Here is a 20,960-nt window from a genome sequence, read left to right as displayed (position 1 = left end):
CATATGGTTTAAATATTTCAGAGCCTTGAGTCATTCCACAGTTGACTCAGATGTGTCTCTCATGATGTCTGATGCAGTCTGTAGAGCCCTGCAGTGGACTTTGTGAATTATACCTCATGACCACAGAAGATATATTGGGCAAACCTGCCCTACAAAGCAAATGAAATTGATCCCTACAGGGTCCTCAGCCTGAAAGACACCCTGCAGATCAGGAAATAAGCCATTTTCTAGGAAGTAGCTAGCTGTGGTGGTCTAAACCATAAAGTGACTGCTAGGTTCCTCAATCCCTAGTTTTCTATTGTGATAAGATAGAGTAAAATAAGAAAGACTTTTCCCAAAGAAGTACCTGGGTCCTACATGATTGTGTAGGACCAAGTTGGCCAGCATGGAAAAGTCTTGGTTAGAATTGTCTGAAGGTAACTAGATAACTTGGTTGTTCTCTTAATAGTGAATTGAAATGCATCAGCAAAGACACACAAAAAAATTAAGATATACTTTATGATAAGCACTGAAAAATATCTAATGCCTCAGAATAAATCTAACAAAAAATTACTAAGATCTCTGCAGAGAAAACTATAAAATTTCATAGAAAGGAACAAAAGAAAGCTAAGTAAGTTGAGAAATATATCGTGTTCATGAATTGGAAAACTCAATATTATAAACATGTCCTTTCTCTTTAAACTGATCCATGGATTCTGAACATCCTAGTGAAAACTCTAGATTGGACGTTACCCAGAGTGAGAACAGCAGAAGAAAGGGAAGCCGCCAGCAAACCCTTTCTCGCTGATAGGATGACCCTGGGTGGTCCCAAGGCTGAAGCCCACTTGGGCAGCTCTGACATCCCATGGAGAGAGAGAGGCAAGAACCTGGTTCCAGAAGCAGTGCCAGGCACAGATACTCCACTGTTAACTACAGGTTTTAGTACCAGAAGGGGTGGTGATATCACTTGGTTGCCTGGGATTTGCTGTTGACAATGACTCAGCCAGCACAATGAGGAGGGGAAGAGGGAGAGGCTTCAGGTTTGCTCTCCTTGGCCCAGGAAGGTAGGAGTTCTCCCAGTGAAAAAGGCTCCTGACTATTCTGCTCCCTGTAAACTTTCACGTGGGTCATGAAGGGATGAAGAAGCAGGTCTCTATCTCCCTCTGGGGAGGATGCTGGAGGGGATTTGACTCTGGCAGCTCTCTGTGATCAGAGCCATGGCCTCCCCTTTCAGCTTTCTCCCAACTTGAGAATAGTCTAGAAAGGTGAAAGGTGAACAGAACCAAAGTAAAATCGCTCATTGACCTTCCTGCCACCGCAGGCTTCTTGAATAAGAGCAGCCAAAGCCTTGGGACTTACTTTCATGATGCAGGACAAATTAGGGCCCAGAGGCATTTCAAACCTAAGGGATCAAGTGAGGTCTTTGGACCAGCTCTAGCTAATAGAACTTCCTGCAATATTCCACACACGCTGTCTATAATATAGCCACCAGCCTCCTGTAGCTGTTGAGCACTTGAAATGTAGTTAGTACAGCCAAGGATTGGTTTTTCAAATATATTTAATTAATTTAAAATTATATAGCCAAATGTGGCCAGCAGCTGCTATATTGGGCAGCACACCTCTAGACACTGCTCTTTCCCATAATATTCCCAGCTTCTGCTGTCCTCTGTCTATCTTGGTTTCTTCAGCCCAGCTGCTCTGGCTGGCTTCATGAAGCCAGATGGTTTACCTCACCCTCCCACTCTCTCTCCAGCTGTTAATTTTCCACCAGAAATTGACTCATGATGGTGGAAGCCCTCTTATCAGGGTAAGACGGTCTCTTGCTCTGGGATCTCACAGTGTGGATTTTCTCCTGACTTGGCCAATTCTCGAAGTCATCCCTTGTCACCTGCAAGTGTTGAGGTTCTTTCCCTATGGATCCTGTCCTACCAGTCTCTGAGCTAAGGAAGGCCCAAAGGAAGGCAGAGAAAGTGCCCTAGCAGGTGCCGTCTGGAATTAGTCTGCTGCCAGAGGTTGAATATAAGGTGTGTCCCTGGTGATCCCTGGGGCACCCAGCTACTCTTTTTTCCCAGTCCATTGGACTTCAGACTAGGTTTCCTGATAGTATGTTAGTGCCCTAATGAAAGTGACATCTGAGAGCCCTACGACCTACCCAGTTCTTACCTGACCCAGGATGTAGAGCCTTGACCTCACATATCCCCAATGCTGGCCAGAGACTGGCTGCCTGGTAGCTTTGATGTCACTTCCAAGGGGGGTGCCAGCCTTCCAGCCACATCATCTCCCCAGCTCAGCCCTGCCTGGCCTCCTAACCCTGCCCAGTGGCTTCTACAGCCAGGCTCCCACATGCCTTATAACAAGCCACCTGAACTGCCTGGGGCTGTGACTCCTGTCCCCTGCCCCCAACACAGAGAACCTGGCTAACATTTTAATAGTGTCATCTAACAGTGGGGCAGTAATTGTGCTGCCACTATATTGTCTATGCTTTGGGGGGCTTTTTGTGTAGTCTCTGTTATCTTTCTGGAAAGAGGACGTGAGGGCAATGAAGCCATGGCTGCTTCTTGGAGAGTAGAGAAACAGAGAGAGGGTGAGATTGGAAGCAGGGGCTGATGCTGGCAAAGAATGCAGATCCTCCTTTCCTCAGTCTGTTGTCCTGAGGAGTCCATCAGTGGCTCATGCACTCTTCCTTTGGCTGGGAGCAAAGGATGAGTCATAACTAGAAGGAAGCCTGGTTAATGAGATAATTTGAGAATCAGAGCTGCTCAGGACCATGGAGGTCAAATACTTGTCAGGCCCCTCCCTATAGCCCAGCACTGGGCACAGCCTCACTATGGTCCCACCCACATGAGTAGCCACCAGGCTATGAGAAGGAAGATACAGGAGGCTCTCAAATGGTCCTCTTAGTGATCAGCACTGTGCAGTGCCTGAGCCAGGGCCAGCCTGCTCTGCATCTTCTCCAAAGGCCACCTTCCTCTTACTGCTAATCATGCCTATACAGTCCAGGGCATCCCGTGGCTTCCAATGGTCCCCAGAGCAATCTTTTCTCTGCATACTCTGTTGTTTGTTTCATACTCTGTTGATTCTTCTCTTGGGGGATTGTTGGCCCTGACAAAGGTGGGCATAGGCCCTGGCAAAGGGAGGAGTGTTTGGGGATATTAGCATGATCAAGATGGAGCTTTTTTCCACTGGGCTTGTGGCAAAAGGGACAGGTATGGGCTAGGTTGAGGCTCTAGGTTCGCCTATTAGCAGGCAGAAGGAAAGCTGGAATGGAGGGGTGGATGGCCAGGAAGCACTCAGAGAGAACACTTGCAAGGAAAGTCTGAAGCCCAATTTCTCAGTCTACTCTGTCAGTTCCATCCATGTCTGGAAGTTTCTTTCCTTAAAGATCCAGCATCTGGTTTCCCCTTGGCCAATAGCTTTCCACACACAGCCTGAAGAGGTCATAAAGATGCCAACTTGGGGTTCTCCAGGGGCACCCGTGCCCTCTACAAATGCAAAGGGGGCTTCTGAAGCTGAAGGTCCAGACTGTTCAGACATGGACCCACTTTTAGGCGTTGGAGGCCTGTCTTCCATAAGCAAGCTGTCCCCTGGGGAAAGGGAGCAGGGTTCTGATACTCACAAGGCAGGAAGAGAAGCTGGGAAAGCATCTTAGTGATGACACAAGCCCCAAGGCAAGTAGCTTATTTGCTTTTCTGACCCCAGGAAGAGAAAACCATTTTTACCAAAAATGAGCCCTGCCTACTGTCCTACTCAGGCCAGGGTATCATATCTGGACTACAGTATTCATTAGCTTCCAAACTCAGATATGCTCGCTGTCCACCAAAGGAGGCAAATGGTGGGGGGTGCACTAAAGAATGGGTGCCAAAGTGTTGCCAACTCTGACAGAAACAGAGCCCAGGGAGAAAAGGACATGTGAGCCTGTGTTAGAGAAGCTGCTGATCAGCACAGGAGTTCTGTCAGCTGCCATCGAGTCCCTGAGCAACCCCCCAGGGGCCCTGGGTCAGCCTGGGCAGATGGAGTGAGAAGGATGGCAGGGCCAGACTTCCTATAGATGCACCAGTGCAGCAACCAAGGAGCCAAGAAGACCCCAGACATAGGATACCATTCAGGCCTGAGCCTAGGCCTGCCCCTGGGTGATACTCCCTACCCCTGGCTAGGAGAGACTCAGATACCCCACGCTCTTCCACAGGCCAACATCTATTTCAGGACTCTTTCTCTATAGCCCAGTAATGGACCAGGAGAAGGAAGGTAGAAGTAAGATGACCAGTAGGAAAGTATGCAAACCAGGGCCATTTCCTCTTCTGGAAAGCTGAGTATTCTCTAGAAACCTGGTTTGTTTTTGCCAGATAATGACACTGCCGGCTAAAATCTACTCCATCTCCAACTGTACGTTTGGCTCTAAGCACCACTTGCTAATAAGTTAGGCATACGTTTCTGTGTGATGCGATCATTTTTGCAAGGCTTTCTTTTCTACCAAGCAAATTTTCCTGTCTTTGTTTAATCATCTACTCACCAACAAGAGAAGAAATGCTGGTAGATTGAGAACCAGGAAGCCCAACTCCCATGTCAGCGTCACTGAATAAGTTGGTGGTGGGCCAGTAGGGCTATCCCTCCTAGTGCATTTCTTTCTTTAGCTCTGTTTCTCTGTGAAGTAGGAAGACTAGCTCAGCAGACTATGTGAGATGGAGTAAGGTGATGTCTGTGCTCATTCCTTCGGACTGCTAGAGAAAATGCCAGGGACTGGGTAGCTTATAAACAGCTAAAATGTATTTCTCACAGTCCTGGAGGTTGGAAGTCTAAGATCAAGGTGTCAGCATGGTTACATTCTCTGGTGAGGGGCATCTTCCTGGTTCACAGCTGGCACCTTCTCACTGTGTCCCTACATGATGGAAGGTGTAAGGGAGCTCTGTGGGAACCCTTCTATAAAAGCATGAATCCCATTCTTGTGGGCTTCACCTTCATGATCTCTCCTCCCAAGTACCCCACCTCCTAACACCATGTCTTTGGGCATCAGGATTCTGACATGTGAAATGCGGAGTGTGGGGGTAGGGTGGAAACACAAGCCTGTGGATCATAGCAATATCTAAAAGGTACCTATGGCTTCTGGGGAAGGTGCCATATAGATGGAACATGGTAGGGCTCCTTAGCCTGGGGAGGTTGCACCAGCCCTCTAACTCCCAGAAAAGGAACCTCCTGCTTTATCGTGCCTTTCTTGTCCATTACCATTTTAAAATCGACCTATTAGCAATTCTGGTGCTCTGTCATCTCTTATCCTGAGTGTATTTATTCTATCCCTTCACACAGATTTCTGCCTAACACCATAATATAATTTCAAGGCTGACCCTAATGCATCCTTGAAGTTGGAGAATAAGACACAGCATAAGCCATGCTACAACATCTAAAACTATCACTCACCTTTTCCTGTGACTAAAGTAACCCCATCACAGGGACAAGATTTGAGCTCCATTTCTTGCCATTTCCTCTCTTTCTCTGTCCCTAGGCCTTGTCTTTCTTCACACTCTTTATTTCAGGAACTCTTTGCCTGTATGTTGCCAGGCTAGTGTTTTGCTACAGGCTAAAAGTTCATCAACAGCTCAGCAAACATTATGTTGAGCACCTACATGGCAGGCAGTGTGCTTGACACCAGGGACACAGTGATGACGAGAAGCAGGCTAGTGAGCGCAGCCTTGCTCACTTCACCTTTTTAAGAACAGACCTCCCTAACCGTGGCTCATTCTTGGATCTTAGAGAGTCCCCAGGTTATCATCGCATCCATCCCTGGTAAACCTATTCAGGCTGGTATTCCTGTCCCTACTTAAGAAGCAGTGAATAAACACGTGAACCCATTTTGAATCAGTTCCAATACCTTAAATTAAATAACACTCAGAAACAAGAAGGAGGGAAGGGAGTAATACATATTGTCTAAAGAACCAGACGTTACAACTAGATTTTCTCCATTCTTGATCTCTCAATCAGTTTGTGAGATAAGTCCTATGAGATGTAGGAAACTGAAGGTCAGAGAAAATCCAAGGATGTGTCAAGATGGCAGAGCTAGTTTTTAGTTGTTTGGGGGACATTTTAATGCAGTTTTAGGTGATTCAAAAGCAAGCTCTGTCCATACCCATATTTGAAACAACAAATATCATCTCAGCATGCTGAGATGTTGTTGTGCATCTAGTGGGTCCTCAGCAAGTGTTCACATTCTTCCTTAAAAACGCATCAGAGACAAAAGGAAAGCAAGCCAGTCTCAAGAAACAAGTCTATGCAAACTGATAGAGTCACTCCATTCCCATGTCCTTCCGCCTCCTCTGAGGCCCCTAACCTCCCTTTCCCCTTCATTCACCCATTCTGTCCTTGGCACCTGTGTTTTGCTTGCATTGGTCTGGACCTTCTGGATTTCCCTCCCTAACCTAAAGTGACAGGTACTCTCAAGAGAGGAGATAGTCACCTGAGAGGTGACTACACCAAACAGCCTACAAGTTAATGTGTATACATCCACACATGCCCACACACACGCAGATGCACTTGAAATGGGAAGACTTGCAAGATGTGGAGACAAAACTTAGATTGCCAAATTCCTGGAAGGCAGGAACTGTTTCATATGCATTCCTGTGTCCCATGAGAGGAATTCAGTGAAAGTTGAATGCATGCATGCCTGAATGCATGATGAAAATTATGAAACTGGAGAACAAGGAAAAGAAAGTCCAAATATTAATGTGAGAAAACATCATTAAGATCATCAATCTTCCATCAATGCAGAAATCTCTAAACCTTCCTCCTTTTTTGCCAGGAGAGATTTCTATGGGCAGCTCTGTTGGGAATCCTTCTTTATATTGAACTGAAATGTGCCCCTATGTAATTTCCACTTATTAGTACTGCTTTTTCTATCTTTTTTTTTCTATAAATTGTTATTGAGCACCTGAGTGATGATGCGGAGACATGGTACTATATCACAGGGCTCATGGTATAGTGCAGAGACCAACGGATTACGAAATAGGGCAAGTGCTATGCTGGGAGAAAGAGGCCACCTTCAGACAAAGTAGTCAGGAAGGTACTGGTTAAACTGAGACCCAGGGATTGAAAAGAAGCCGGAAGGGCATTTCAGGAAGAGAGGAGAGCAAAGGCCCTGAGGCACAGGCAAGCTCAGCTTGTTTTGGGAACTGAGAACAGTGAGCGAGAGGAGGGGTCAGAGGACACAGGTCCTTCGGGATCTGGAAGGGATATGGATTAATGAAGATTGCCCTCAGAATCCACCCAGAGCAGGCCTTAGGGGGAGTTCTACCATCAGATTCATGTGTTTGAACCAGCATGCTGACTGCCTAGAGAGGAATATGCACTGGTATGGGCTGAGGGGGGAAGCAGGTACTGGACATGCAGGTGACAGTCGTGGAGGATGGGGAGAGGTGGGCAGAGTTGCAACATTGTCTGATGATGAAGAGGAGTCAAGGAAGGTCAGGATCCTCTTTTAGCAAGACTACCTCTTACCCACATTTATATCCCTCCAGGTGCTAACACAGTAGCACCTATCAGGCACTCTGGAAATCTCACCAGAGTAAGAGCAAACCAAAACTGGCCTCCACAGACAGCATCCCCTGGGGAAACTGAGGAACCCTGTTTTCTTCCTCACAAATTATTCCAGCCCCTTGATTCAAGCTCTAACTTGAGTTTCCTATGAGGAAACTCCCCTCAATTCTCACCCTCCTCAGGTCACCCCCAAGAACTTGCTGGAGAGGGAAGCAGAAATGGAAAGCCAAGGGAGTGGCTACTGATGCCTGGGGAGCAGCCATCTGGAATGGCATCAGGCAGGACCTGACGTGGCCATCTAAACTAGGGAACTCCTGCCTTCAGTGTAATTAGACAAGTTTCTTCCATGCAGGACACAGAGCCTGTCATGCATGTCATGTGCTCTGAGATTGCCCCAGGTTAAAGCCCCGTAAAGGCTATGAGATTCCACACTTGCAGCCTTTTTAGAGGACTGGGACCTTGTATTTTGGTCTATTTGTCTTGTTTCATTGTGCCAGTTAACATCTCCCAGGACTACTGTTTCACAGAATATAGTTTTGGAAGTCTGCAGAGGTATCACACTGATCCAAGGAGGCAAAGCTGGTCCTGAGAGTTGAGTGCGCGGGGCCCAGGATGCGGGCACATGTCCTGTAGTGCAAGGACAGCACCACCCAAGGAAGACCCAGCCCATGTGTCCTGGGGGAGCATCTGCGGAGTCCTTATCTCAGGGATGCTATGGGTAGAACATGAGGCTCAGTGTCCAGTTCAGTGGCCTGTTAGTGGCCAACGTTCAGCGTAAATTAACCTAGAAATGTGAATGGCCCTTGGATTGAATGACTTTCTATTTCCTCACCAACCTGGGAAAACTCATCTTTAAAAACCCGAAGAGCAAGCAATATTTCCTTTTAAGAGTTCTATAGAAACAGAGACATCCTTTTAGGCTAGTGATTTTTGATCTTTTAGAACCAGGCTCCCTTTTTGTAACAAATACTTTGTAATACCTCCTTGATTTTCTTTAAAGAAGATCGGAGGAAATTTAAATCCTTATGTATACAAAATTCTCATCCATACACATGTCATATTTATATATATAAAGGTCATGCAATATTTATATATTTTACATTATGTATTTATATATATAAATGTACACACTTTATACATTTATAAATATCTATTTATTACAAATATATATAATAAATACAATATAAATAAAATGAATATTATATAAATATTACAAATAGATATATAAATATGTGTTTTATATGTGTGCGTACATATATATTATATAATGTACATATATATATATATACCCTGAATTTTAACATAATGGGAAAAGTCTGTATTTAGTAGAAGAATCATTCCATACAAAAAGCAGAGGTTAATGAAAGAGCAGAGATCTGAGACCTTTGACTAAAACATAAGTCATACCTGAGGGGCCTGATTTGCAGGTGGCACCCTACATGTCTCTAGAAGTCCTACCGGACACGCTGCGGTTCAGGGGCAGAACTGCCCCATGAGGAGCAGGACGTGCAGCGTCCTTGGCCACGCACCCATTACTAAATGCCAGTTTTGCCCTCCTGAATTTCAGCAGGGCCCCTGCAGGTTCCCAAACACCCCCTAGAGGGCAGTGCACGCCCCATAGTGAGAACCAGCGCCTCGGGCTGAGGTAGGACTCCGTTCAGCCTCTCACTTAATTCTTGAAATATTTGAAACCTGTTTATCCAGTATCTCCCCGTAGCAGGGGAACCTCATCACATACGTATGAACGTCTCATTTAGAGGAGCAGAAAGGGAGGCAGCAAGGGAATGACGTGTAACAAGACCCCCATCCGCCCCACCCCTGGCTGCAGCGCAGTCAAGAGGCACACACTGGGTGGGATGTGGCTCCTGCCTGTTTCTTAGCAGCCTGATTGGTGAGGTGGCATTACCCTGATTATTATTTATTTGTGGATTGTCCATGGGGTACCTGATGCCAAACAGGGCCCGCAGACAGGCACAAATGGGCTTTGTCAAGGAGGGGCCTCCCCACTGTGGCTCTTATACCCAGGGATTTGCATATTGTTGCAACATTGTGACAGGTTTCTTTCCTGCCTGGGCTTAAGAGCTTGAAAGTCACTATGAATGATAAAAAATAATTATATGACTTGCATAAAGCCTTTGTGTGGGAAGGGGTATTAGCTATTACATTAAATTATTTAATGTGGAAAATTATTCACACTGTGTAAAGAAGCCCAGTGGAAAGTACACTGTGGTTCCCTTCTCCATCCCTGCCGCTGAGAAACCAGAACACACAGAGTCCCGGAGGGGCAGAGGGATCCCCAGACCTGCAGGGCTTGGGGTCACGGCCACCCCAGCAGCCCTGAGGCCCGGCCAGCTCCCAGACACTGCCACAGGGGAGGGGGCGGCGCAGGACAGCCACCAGACAGGCCAGGAGAGGCGGCATCCCTGGGAGGGAGGGCAGCAACACGGCGACCAGCAGGTACTGGACACGTCCCGTGGAACTCAGGTTGTCCTCCCAAAGCCTGCGGGGGCTGCACAGTGATTGTTGCTGTTTGACAGGGAAGGAAGCCCAGGCTGTGGGAACTTGCCTGCTCAACTCAAAGCACATCTCTGGAAATGAGCGCAGTAGCTCATTGCATTCACGTTTCATTCACTAGGGCAGGTGCAGGTGCTGCCTCTCACAATTGCACCTGGGCCACACCTGCCCCTTCACTAATTAGGGCTCAGGTCAGGAAGGGCATGGAGGGGACCTGTCGGATCTGGGTTGGGAGCGCTTTCCCAGCTGGATTGGAGGAGAGAGCATTCACGGCAGGCAACACAGAGGGCTGTCACAGGTCCAGGTCCCAGAGCCGAGGGGTCCGACGGCTCCTCCTCATTATCTGCTCCCAGTGCTGCCCGTCTTCTCCCTTCCCTTCTCCTTCAAAAAGTGTCCATGGTGTTTATTTGAACCGCGGTTTGCCTGCATACGCTGCACCGTGTCTGCCCACCCTTGCCCACCATGGGGACACATCCATTCAGCACCCTGGTCCTGGAGGGGACCTTGGCAGCAGGAAGCTCGGAAGCAGCAGGAGGCAGCTGCTGGGACCCTGCCACCTACGCAGGTGCACACTGAGGCACAGAAGGAACCTGCTGAGGTCCCCAAAGGGAGCTGAGCCGATAACCACCAGTTTTCATCTGCTCGCAGAGAAGGTGCAAATGTCAGACCTACTCAATTGTGTGTAGTCCTAGGCACCTAGTCAGTGCTCATTATGTGTTGGTGAGAGAAATCAGTGAAAGAGGGCCTTTAAAATGTTCCTGGGCAGGAAAACAATTAAAAAAAAATCTGGAGCAGAAGGTGTCCAGGTCAACGTGCACATTCCTCCACCAATTTCAGGAGCAGCCATGTCCCCACCAACCACTGGGGCAAGGACCCAGTCCCTAACCCTAGGCCGCAGTCTGCTCCTGCCCCCTTGTGTCCGCTGCCCTCCCCCCCCCCCCCGAGCCTGGGGGGTCTGTGCAGCCCGAGCCTCCAGGAGCTTCCGAATAAGCACATCGCAGGGTAGCAGCTGCCAGAGGAGGGCAGGATCCTCACTGCCTCCCCAGGCTGCCGGGGGCCTGGAGCAGCTGCATGCTCTGGTTATAACTTCTCCATTAGACGCCACTAATCTCCATGATTACTGTTATGTCTAAATGACATCCTAACATAATACAATTCCTATTATCTCTGCTTGGTGTCAGTTACCATTGTGTTCCACGAGATTCCATGAGACTGACTCTTCCCACTACCGCTGTGCTGCCAGCTGCATCCAGCACCTCTCCCTGACTCATTTGCTGTCCCCCACGTCTCAGTGTCTCAGTCCCACAACCTGGAAGCAAGAGAGATCAGTGCTCCCAAGGCACTGGACACAGCCTCCCCCGGCCACACCACCGGCCTCTGCGCAGCTCCCTGCCTCCTGTACCTTCTTTCGAACGCCTGCTCACTCAAGCAGGGGCTCTTGTTCTCTTTCAGGGACCCCCTGCCCTGGGGTGAGGATGAGCCATCTTTGGCCCCTGCCTCCAGTGGGTGGCCTGACCCCTCCCCCAGCTTTGTGTAGACTCCCTGCTTTCCCCGGAGAAGCAGAGCCACCAGAGACCCTAGGCCTGCCTCGGGGGACCATGTGTCCCGCCTGCCTCTGCTCATGCTCCCTTCCACTCCCTCCTCTTACTCCTTTCTCCTTCTCCCCACTTCCCACCAACTGTGTAGCTTTTCCTCTCTAACTCCTCCTTCCCTGCTTCCCTCTGCTTCTGCCATCTACCTTTTATGAATTTCCCCATCTGTGCCCTTCTCATCTTTTGCTTCTCATGTGATTCCTCAGTCCCTTTGCTTCTCTGGCATCAGTACCTCCTGCCAGTTGGCTTCTCCCTCCCTCTTGACACTCCTCCTTCCCTGGCCTTTCTCTGTCTCAATTCCAGCACCTCCACTTCTAATCTTGGCTCAGATCTCTCACGTCAACACTGTGCCTGGCAATATTCTCTGGAGCTCCAGGTCCCCGGAAGTAAATACCCCCAGACAGACCTAAAGTCCAGGTTGGCTTTCCGAACATCAGGCCAGGAAAGTTTCCTCATCACCCCCTCTGGGTTCCTTCGTTTTACCATTGGAGGTAGATTCTGCATTGGGCAGGCAGGAACAGAGAAGAGGGAAAAAATGAGTGATGGCAGCAAAAGAATTCTTACCTCAAAATCCCTAATAAGAATGCACAGCATACTCCCAGGTGTGCAGATTTTCTTGTGATACGTTCTCACCACCAATCTGTTTTAAAGCTTTTATTGTCTCTGAGATCACAGAGGAGGCCTCTGCCCTGGGCAGGGAAGTTGCTGAGAATCCAGCATTCAAGGGCAAAGGCACGTACCTACAACCTCTCAGCCCTGCTCCCCGGGAGCAAAGGTGAGAAACAGGCCCACCTGGCAGTCCTGTCCATTCCTGTCCTCCTAGCCCTCCAGGCAGAAGAAAAGGGTCCTCGGTCTCCCCCAATGGAATAGTGGTTTCTAAGGACCTGGCAGTTAACTGTCCACACTACCCTACATCTAATAAAATTTAGCCATGACAACTTGCAAACTATCATAGATCTCAAAACAGTACCAGCCAGATTACATGCAAGAATCTCCAGACAGTCACACTACCCACTAGAGACTCAAGATGGGCAGAAAAGGTGCTAGATGCAGATGAAAGGCAAGCTCAGGATTCCAGGACCTTTGACCCTTCCCTCCTTCTTCTACACACCTGGGCTTTGCCTGCCCTTCTACTCAGTCCCACCCCCAAAATGAAACTTGTGAATCCCGTTCAACTAGGAGAGAGGTAGATCAATTTGAGTTAACCCTGACAGTCATCCAGACTTATCTAGAGCTTACTTCAGGCCGGGCACATGTCCAAGTGTTTTACGTGTATTGTCTCATGTAATCCCCACTGTAGACCTATAGCTTTCCCATTTTACAGGTAGAGAAACTGAGGCACAAAAAGGTGAAGTTATTTGCTCAAGAGTACACAGTTTATGAGTGCCAGAAGTAGAATTTGAACTGACACCCTACCTGCCAAGACCATACTCTTAATACTGCCTCTTTTAATTTGAAATAGCTTCAATAAAAATAAAAAAATAAAAAGAAATAGTTTCAATGATGGAGGTGAATCAGGGCACAGAGAACCCAAGAGAGGAAAATCCACAATTCTTGTGCATTCAAAATGCATAACATGGTGTTCCTTTCTAATAATGATTTGCTAAAGCTAATATCAGTTTTGCCTACATGTTCTCAACCCACCTCAGCCACTGAGCGGAGGGTCAGCAGCTCTCAGGAGAATGGATCATACTGAGGGTCTAAGCAACTGCAGATCATAGGGGTGGCCACTCCTCGGCCTCAGTGGATACACACAAGAGCATCCCCTGGAAGGCTAGAGGAGAGGCCCATCTTCTGAACTCACCCACGGAGGTTGGGAATTTGAAAGCAGAAAACCCACTGAATCTGCAGGATTTAAGGACATCAAGGGAAAGCCATCTAGTCCCCGAAACACCATACCTTCTGGATGATCAGCCCTGCTTGACTCTGGGGAGTTGGACATTAAGAGGTTTGGTTCACCATTTCAGGGAGAGCAAGGAAAACCCTTTCCCTAACCTTGACTTCTACCCTACCATTTGGGACCTCATCACCAGGGAAAGAAGGAGTGACAGGTTTAACCTGGCTCTAGGTCAACCTGATTTCATAAGAGAAAAATCTTATGATTTTTTCCCACCCTCCTTCTTCCATTACACCCCCAATATCTGTATTACCTGTGGTTTCCAGCAGATGAGGAGGTAGGCAAAACAGGGTTTTGTTTTGTTTTGTTTTGTGTTTTGTGTGTGTGTGTGTGTGTGTGTGTGTGAGAGAGAGAGAGAGAGAGAGAGAGAGAGAACACTAAGCTCTCACACTCCAGAGTGTGCAGGGGGAAAAAAAATATCCCTCCAGGGCCTGCCCACTTAGAGATTTGGCCAAGTGTCTAAATGGAGATCACCTTGTTTCTGGGGATGGGTGTGGATTGGGTGGGCGGAAGGACCATTGAGAGTGAGAAGAGGAGGTGGATGAAAGACCTGAAAGCTGGATCCAAAATCATTTTCATGATCCAGTTTGAAGAACTGATGGGCTTGTGGGACAAAAGCACGGGGAAGGTGGGTGGATGCGTGGGGGTGAAAAGCTGCCTCTTAAAGGGATCCTGTCACCTACCCTCCTAGGCAGGCTCCCTCACCCCTGCATTCTAGCTATGTGTAAGTCTCCTGGAGCAGAGTCCAATAAGGCAACTGGTTGGTCTCCGCAGCCTGTGGAGGCCCTGGCACTGGGCCTACCAAGTGGCTCACGCCGGGACGGAGGAGTGGATCAAAAGCCCCAGCAGCACAGTCTCGTGAGGGCAAGGGCAAGGCATGAGGCATTCATCTTGAGACAGCCCCACCTGTGGAAGCCTGTCATGGAAGATTGGGAGGGGGCCACAGTCAAGAAGGAGTGGACTGGCCTGTGTTTTCCACCCATCTGCACGTACACAAATGAGTTTCAGGGAAAGGGTGATGAGCAATGCCCAACCGGGAGGTTGGCAGGGTCCCTTTAAGTGTCAGCCTTCGCTGGGTGCTCGGCAGCTGACTAACCTGTGTATTTATCCTGGCCTTTGCCCTACTCTCTGCCTTCCTTCCCTTTTCTCCTCTCCCAGAGGCGTTGCAGACCAGGCCGGCTTATCCGTTTTGTTGCAGGTCTCCGGTGAATGAGAAGACCAACTCAACTTCCTGTCCTGAGCTTTGAGCCTTCCCCCTCCCTATCTCTCCTCTTGCCCCCACACCCAAATAATGTTTTCTTATGGCATTTTCTAGGCTAGATGCTGGACATTCCTGGACTCCGGTCTGGCTCCTGTTTCTCTCCTTTCTCTTCCTTGACCCTGTCTCCCCTTCCCTTCTGAAATAGCTCACCCCACAAAGATGGGATTTCCATCGAGAGAAACTCGCCCAGTGTTTTCCAAACTCTAATTTTAAGACACATGCATATTTATAGTTCATTTGGGGTCTTCATTCTTTACCTCCCCTCCTTAAAAATCAGTCTTCTCCAGTTGCCCTGTGAATAATATCTAAGAACTGGGGAGGGAATTGGTTATTTCCTGCTTATAACATGTGACTTAAATGGGAAAGAACAGCCTCTCTCTGCCTCAAAGGCTCTAGTATATTCAGAAATGTTTCTGGGAAGCCAACAAGAAAGCCATGATTTCCAGCTGACCTTCACCTGACCCACGCCCTGGCCAACCTCTGCTTCCCCAGTCTGGCTGTCCAAAGTCTCCGCCATGGCGTTTCTGTTTTCTTTTGGCAGAAATGCCTGGGAACCAAGAGGCCCCTTTCCCTGTGACCTGACCTCCCACTCTAAGAATAACAGCCCTAGGACAGCATGTCTTGTGATCCCTTTGGAAAGAGGGCATGGCTGGGAAGTGGGGAAGTTCAGGGAGCTGGATAGAGCCAGGAGGAAATGGAAGAACACAGACTCTTAGCTCTTGTGAGTAAAAAATTAAAAGGGAGAGTTTGCAGCCCTCAAGAGAACTGGGGAAAGAGGTCTAGGAAACTCTCCGAGGACCCTGAATGCTTTCATACCCACCCCCCAACTTCTAGAATCCCATCTCCTGGAAGCCCCAACTAGTGGCCCAGAGAACGGGAAAATGCTGATCCTGCCAAACAAATGTGGTCCAACCCTGTCTTGTCTCCTTTGCTGAACACTCCCTGGAAAAGTGAAGATGCAAATGTCCTTTTAAAAAGAAGACAAGTATCTTTAGCACTAGGTCCTTTCCTTTCCACTCCTGGGGAGTATGACTATCCAGTCCCTGGAGTTGCCTGACCTGTGAGCCTCTACCCCATGTGGCCACAGAGTAGAGGCTCTAGACTCCCCTCTCAGAGAGACAAGAGACCTGTCCACTCTGTGAAGAGTCCACCCTCCCAGGACTCCTGGAAACCTCTAGCTTATCCCTTGGTTGACTAGTTGTCCAAGACCTCAAAAAAGTCTTTCAATAACATCTCTTCCCTTCTCCAAATACAGTGGAACACAAATGAAATCCAGGTGTACAGGGTAGAGCAGTGAAATTGGGACACTGCCTTACCACTTGGAGCCATAATCTCTCTTTATGGCACGACTGCCTTCACTCCCTTCCTGCAAAGTCTTTGTCCACATACCCTCTACCCAGACTCCTCCTATCAATCTAGTTCTCAGGCTTTGATAATTTCCTTCACTTTGGTTGGCATTTGCATTTCAATGGGACTCTACCTCAAACTAAAGATGTTAGGAAAGGAACCTAGGGGAGGTGCTTAGGAGACACCCCCACCCCCAAAGCACTAGCTAGGGCCATATCTGACACTACCAAACTATAAGACAGACGTGGACTCTGTCTCCTTTCAGTTAGTACAACTTTTGCCAGGCCAGAGCTGTCCCTGGAAACACCAGGGCGTGTTCAGTTCTGGAGCAGGGGTGATCCTGATTCTAACTGCAGAGCGTTCAGCTTATTGCAGGTATTGTTTTAATGATGCGGTCCTCTTGTTATTGGCAAGCTTTACGTCAGTCACCGCTGAGCCCAGATGACCCAGCCACCCTACTGAACCACGCTGCTGTGGTTTTCAGGGACTTTGGAACTCCCAGATCATTCATAGGACCACGGCCCACTCTCCTCGAGAGAGTCACACACCTGTGTCCCTCCCTGCCTCCAGGCAGCGGGCCCCTCTGATGCAGGAGAACCGGGGGCGTAGGAGATGCTGAGCGAGGACTGAGAAGGGAGTCCAGCCATGTCCCTGCGCTACTGCAACTCGCACTGCCTACTCCCATGCCCACCCCTGCCCCCAGAGGGAAGCAGAAAGAGCCTTTGTGCAGGAGGGTGGTGAGGTGGGATGGATCTGGAGGAAGGGGGCTGTGTGACCATGGAGGGTGGGGCAGGAGGGTTTGACCAGCCGCCTCCCAGCACCCCCCCCCCCCGCTTCCCTCCTGGGCTCCTGGCCGCAGTGAGGGTGCTCACAACTCCAGCAGCAACACTGAGGTGCCCGGACGGTGATTCTGATGGTGATGTTGCTCTGTTCTTGTCTGTCTAATATTCCTTTTTAATCCCCATCCTGCCTGCCCCTCCCTTATGTAGGGTTACTTTAGTGATCCCTGGAATGTTTTTGACTTCCTCATCGTAATTGGCAGCATAATTGACGTCATTCTCAGTGAAACTAATGTGAGTATGACTCTGCCCTCCCCAGGAAGCCTCCTCCTTCCTCCTCTGCCTCCTCTCTTTCCCCTCACTCTCACTCTCGCTCTCTCTCTCTCTCTCTCTACCTCCTTTTGTTTGGTTGGTTTTTTAATTTCCTGTTTTTACCCCCCTCCAGTCATGCTTTTTATTGAACCTGCCGTCGTCTGTGGGGGAAAAAAAGTGGGAGCTCCTCCTCCTTTTTTTCTGCATGGCCGGCTCTGCCCTGCCGCGCTGGGCCCAGGGGCCCAGGGCTGAGCGGAGGGGCGGCCACGTGGGGCTGCCCGGCCCCCTCCCCCGGCGGCCCGGCCCAGCGGAACCTCGGTACTAACCCAGCTTTTGTCAGGCCTTTCCGCCCCGTGAGAACCAGGTTGCCCAGGTTTGAGCTGCCAGAATTGTAGAGTGGTAAGAGAGTATTTAATATGCCCACGTAACCTCTTTCTTTTCTCATTTTTTCTCTTCTCTCCTTTCTTTCATGCTTTATTTTTTTTTTCATTTTTCCTCTTCCTTTTTGTTTTGTTTTTCTCCTTTGTTCTTGGTTGTTTTTTTTTTTTCTTTCTCTTCTCTCTCTCTCTCTCTTCCTCGGCTTCTCTGCCCCATGCAGCACTATTTCTGTGATGCATGGAATACATTTGACGCCTTGATTGTTGTGGGTAGCATTGTTGATATAGCAATCACCGAGGTAAACGTAAGTACATGGCGTCTGTCCCTAACTGTCCGTGCCTGCTCTAACACTCATTTGTCTTTGCCCCGGTTCATTTTTTTTTTCTTCATTTTATTTTCTCCTCCCCGTCTCCTTATTTTCATTTCATTTGGTCTATTTGTTTAAATTGGTTTAAAGGATTTTTTTCTTGTTGCTTTATTTTGAACTTTTCTGTTCTTTTTTTTTTTTTTCTTTTTAACTTTTGGAACGAGTTAGGCCTCCCCTTTCCTTTTACGTCCTGATTGCTGCATCTTCTCTCTCTCCCGTTCCAATGAGCCTGGCATGACTCACACTGTATAGGAGGACACAGCTATGGGAGCCAGAGAGTGCCAGAATGAGGGGATATTTACAACTTCTGGGCCACAACTGGGGCAGGGACCCAAGCCTCTCCTCACCCCCCACCTCCCCTCCACACTGCTGTGTTTCCCTGTCTCCCCTGCACCTCCACGGCACCTTGGAAAGGAGTTCTCTCAAGGTGGACCACCAAAGTTAAGGTTTGGACTTTGCCTGCCTTGTGAGCCCCCCTGGGGTAATGTAGCTAGTGTTATGTTGACACTAAAACGTCAGCAGCCAGTGCAGGCAGCCCAGCCCCGCAAGCTCTTTGGGGATCTGGGCCATGTCAGGACTCCTGTTGGGTCCCACTTCCCTGGAGCAGCCAAAGAGCCAGGTGGCTGTGTAGTCCATCAGGAGCTCATTCCGAGGGCGGGGACCTTGCCTCCCGCTTGCTGTGGAAGCAGACTCGGGATGAGCACCTCACTCCCACATGATGCGGCCCAGAGAACTGACTCTCACACCTGCCTGCTTCTCCCCCACCCCTCAATCCCCTCACAACCTGTCCCTGGCTCCCTGGCCTCAGACAGAACCCTGGCCCCTGCCCCCGCCCAGGGCCTCCTGCCATCATCTCCCGAGCTGTCTCCTCCTATACAGCTCCCTCCAGTTCCTGCACATGTCTTTTTGTTACCTGGCATGTTGAAACCTTCCTTCTTTATCTATAGGCAAGCCCACTTGAGGTTAGTCTTTAACACGTGTTGTTTAATTTTATTTGTTGTTATTATTTTTCCTTAATTAAGAGACTTGCACAAACCTTTGATGCACTGAACCATTGAATAACAGCACAGAGCAGATGCTATAGAGTTTTGTTCTAAGATGTTTGAACCTATCCTACCAACTGCCACCATCCCCCTACTGCGTCCTTACCCTCCCCCTCCACTCCATATTTTGCTCCCAAGCTGTTGAACTGACATGTTATCTTATCTGCCTGACTCCCCTGACTAGAAGTCTGTCCACTCCCCTTCCAGCAGATGGACGTTGGCAGGAGCCTGTTGCACTTTCCCTACATCCCCCTCTTGCACCCTCCCTGCCCACCCTTTAGCTATAGATTTGATGGCCCCTCTGTCTCCAAAATCCCCCCTGGGCTATCTTTGTCTCATGGTGTGTGTGTGTGTGTGTGTGTGTGTTTACACACTTCTCTTTGACTTCTCCCAGGAAACCATCAGATTATTTTTAAAAGTCCACCTTTCAACTCATGCCCTGTACCTTCCTGCCCCTCACAGCCACCCTCATCTCACCACTCTGAGCACACTCTGGGCTTTTCTGGCCAGAGGAGCCCTACATTGTATGTCAGGTGCATTTCAGGGCCAGGAGTTACCGCCGAATTTCTAAAAGCCTGTGCCTTTGTGCCTGTAGCTGGTGCTGGGCAGTGCTCTCAAAGGAGGGAGTGTGTGAGGAGAGAGATGGAGAAGAGACAGCAGCTCTGCCTTCAGAGAGTCATGTTTTGCAGACAGCAGTGCAGTCCATACGAATCTGTGCCCAGGGACCGGAAGCCCGGCAGGAAAACGCAGGAAGGTGACAGCAAGCTGCTCCCCTGGATGCACAGAGGGCCCACTGAAGTCCCAGGTGGTGAAGGGGTACCCTGTTGGTCCTCACTGTCGATAAGACCTGTATCATTCAACCTTCCATTTTCTCCCAAACTACTGGGTTTTTTTTTAAATGAAAAACAAAGCAAAAAGAAAAGTCACTAGGGTATAACATTTCTACAGAAAGAGTGGCTGTGTTGGGGATAGGAGGTGGCCAGGGCACGAACAGAGCATGAAATTATCATGCAGATCCTTATGTTTGTATAATGGGTTTCTATTTGCAATTCATCTGGCATTTATCTCAGGTAACTCTTAACTGCCCTGTGAGTATGACAGGCAAGAATTATCATCCTCAAATTGCTGACCCTAAAGATGCTGACCGAGAGATTTAAGTGCCCTTCAGGACAACACAGCTGGAACCCAGGCCTCCTGGGATGGCCCGCTCACTTTGCCTGGGGCCAGAGTTCCTGTCTCTTCAGTCCAAGATGCCTTCAGCAAACACATACAGCTCACATAACTCCCGCGCAGGAATTCCCACTAGTCAGGATTTGTTCAGCTCTTATGGTCTGGAATTTATAGTTTAAGTAACCATCCAGGTTCTTTTCCCATTTTCTAAACAAAAAGTTATGACCACCTTAGAGTCCTGGTCCACCCCTAGCTCCTCCGAACGTCCCTTCACCTCATGCGGAGATTTTCTTCACACCTCCAGATTGAAGAATTTGTTAAAAGTCATTACTGTAGGGTTGTCTGGGGATCAAATGGGGACAGTCGGTGTAATGAAGAGCAAGAGGAGGTGTCCAGAGACCTACTGCCCAGTGAATGGCTTCTGAACAAAGAGAATAAATGTAGTATCACCCAAGTCCCAAAGGCAGTGCAGGAGAGAAAGAAGGGGCCGGATGTGAGGTCAAAACTTATCTCCATAGAAGTTAACAAAATGTCCAAAGACTTAGTCTCCTCATCTGTCAAAGGAATGTGATGATATTTACTGCAGTGTGTTTTGAGCTGAACAAGAGCATCTATTTTAAAACTCTATGTAACTATAAAGCACCACTGAGTGGGAGAGACTACAGCACCCAAGCAAATGACATTTTTTCCAAAACCCCTACTGGAATAGCTGGAAGGGCCTCATGTCCAACCAGTTATATCTAAGGATAACTTACTACCCACAGACACTGTGAGGGTCCTTAATTTCCTGGATCTATGAT

General features: G+C 48.7%; 1 protein-coding gene across 1 annotated transcript in view; it reads left to right on the top strand.

Annotated features, from left to right (window-relative positions):
* The window catches only part of CACNA1C (calcium voltage-gated channel subunit alpha1 C), a 754,651-nt gene that overhangs the window by 661,920 nt on the left and 71,771 nt on the right, over window positions 1–20,960 (top strand). The window contains 2 exon segments of the mRNA XM_055315403.1: window positions 17,101–17,184; window positions 17,801–17,884. Of these exon segments, the coding sequence (XP_055171378.1) occupies window positions 17,101–17,184; window positions 17,801–17,884 (168 nt within the window).

Source organism: Nyctereutes procyonoides, unplaced genomic scaffold (assembly GCF_905146905.1).
Source record: "Nyctereutes procyonoides isolate TBG_1078 unplaced genomic scaffold, NYPRO_anot_genome, whole genome shotgun sequence".
In the NCBI taxonomy this organism is placed as follows: Eukaryota; Metazoa; Chordata; class Mammalia; order Carnivora; family Canidae; genus Nyctereutes; species Nyctereutes procyonoides.
The sequence above is the reverse complement of the archived record's forward strand: the minus strand, read 5'-3'. Positions and strand labels throughout refer to the sequence as shown.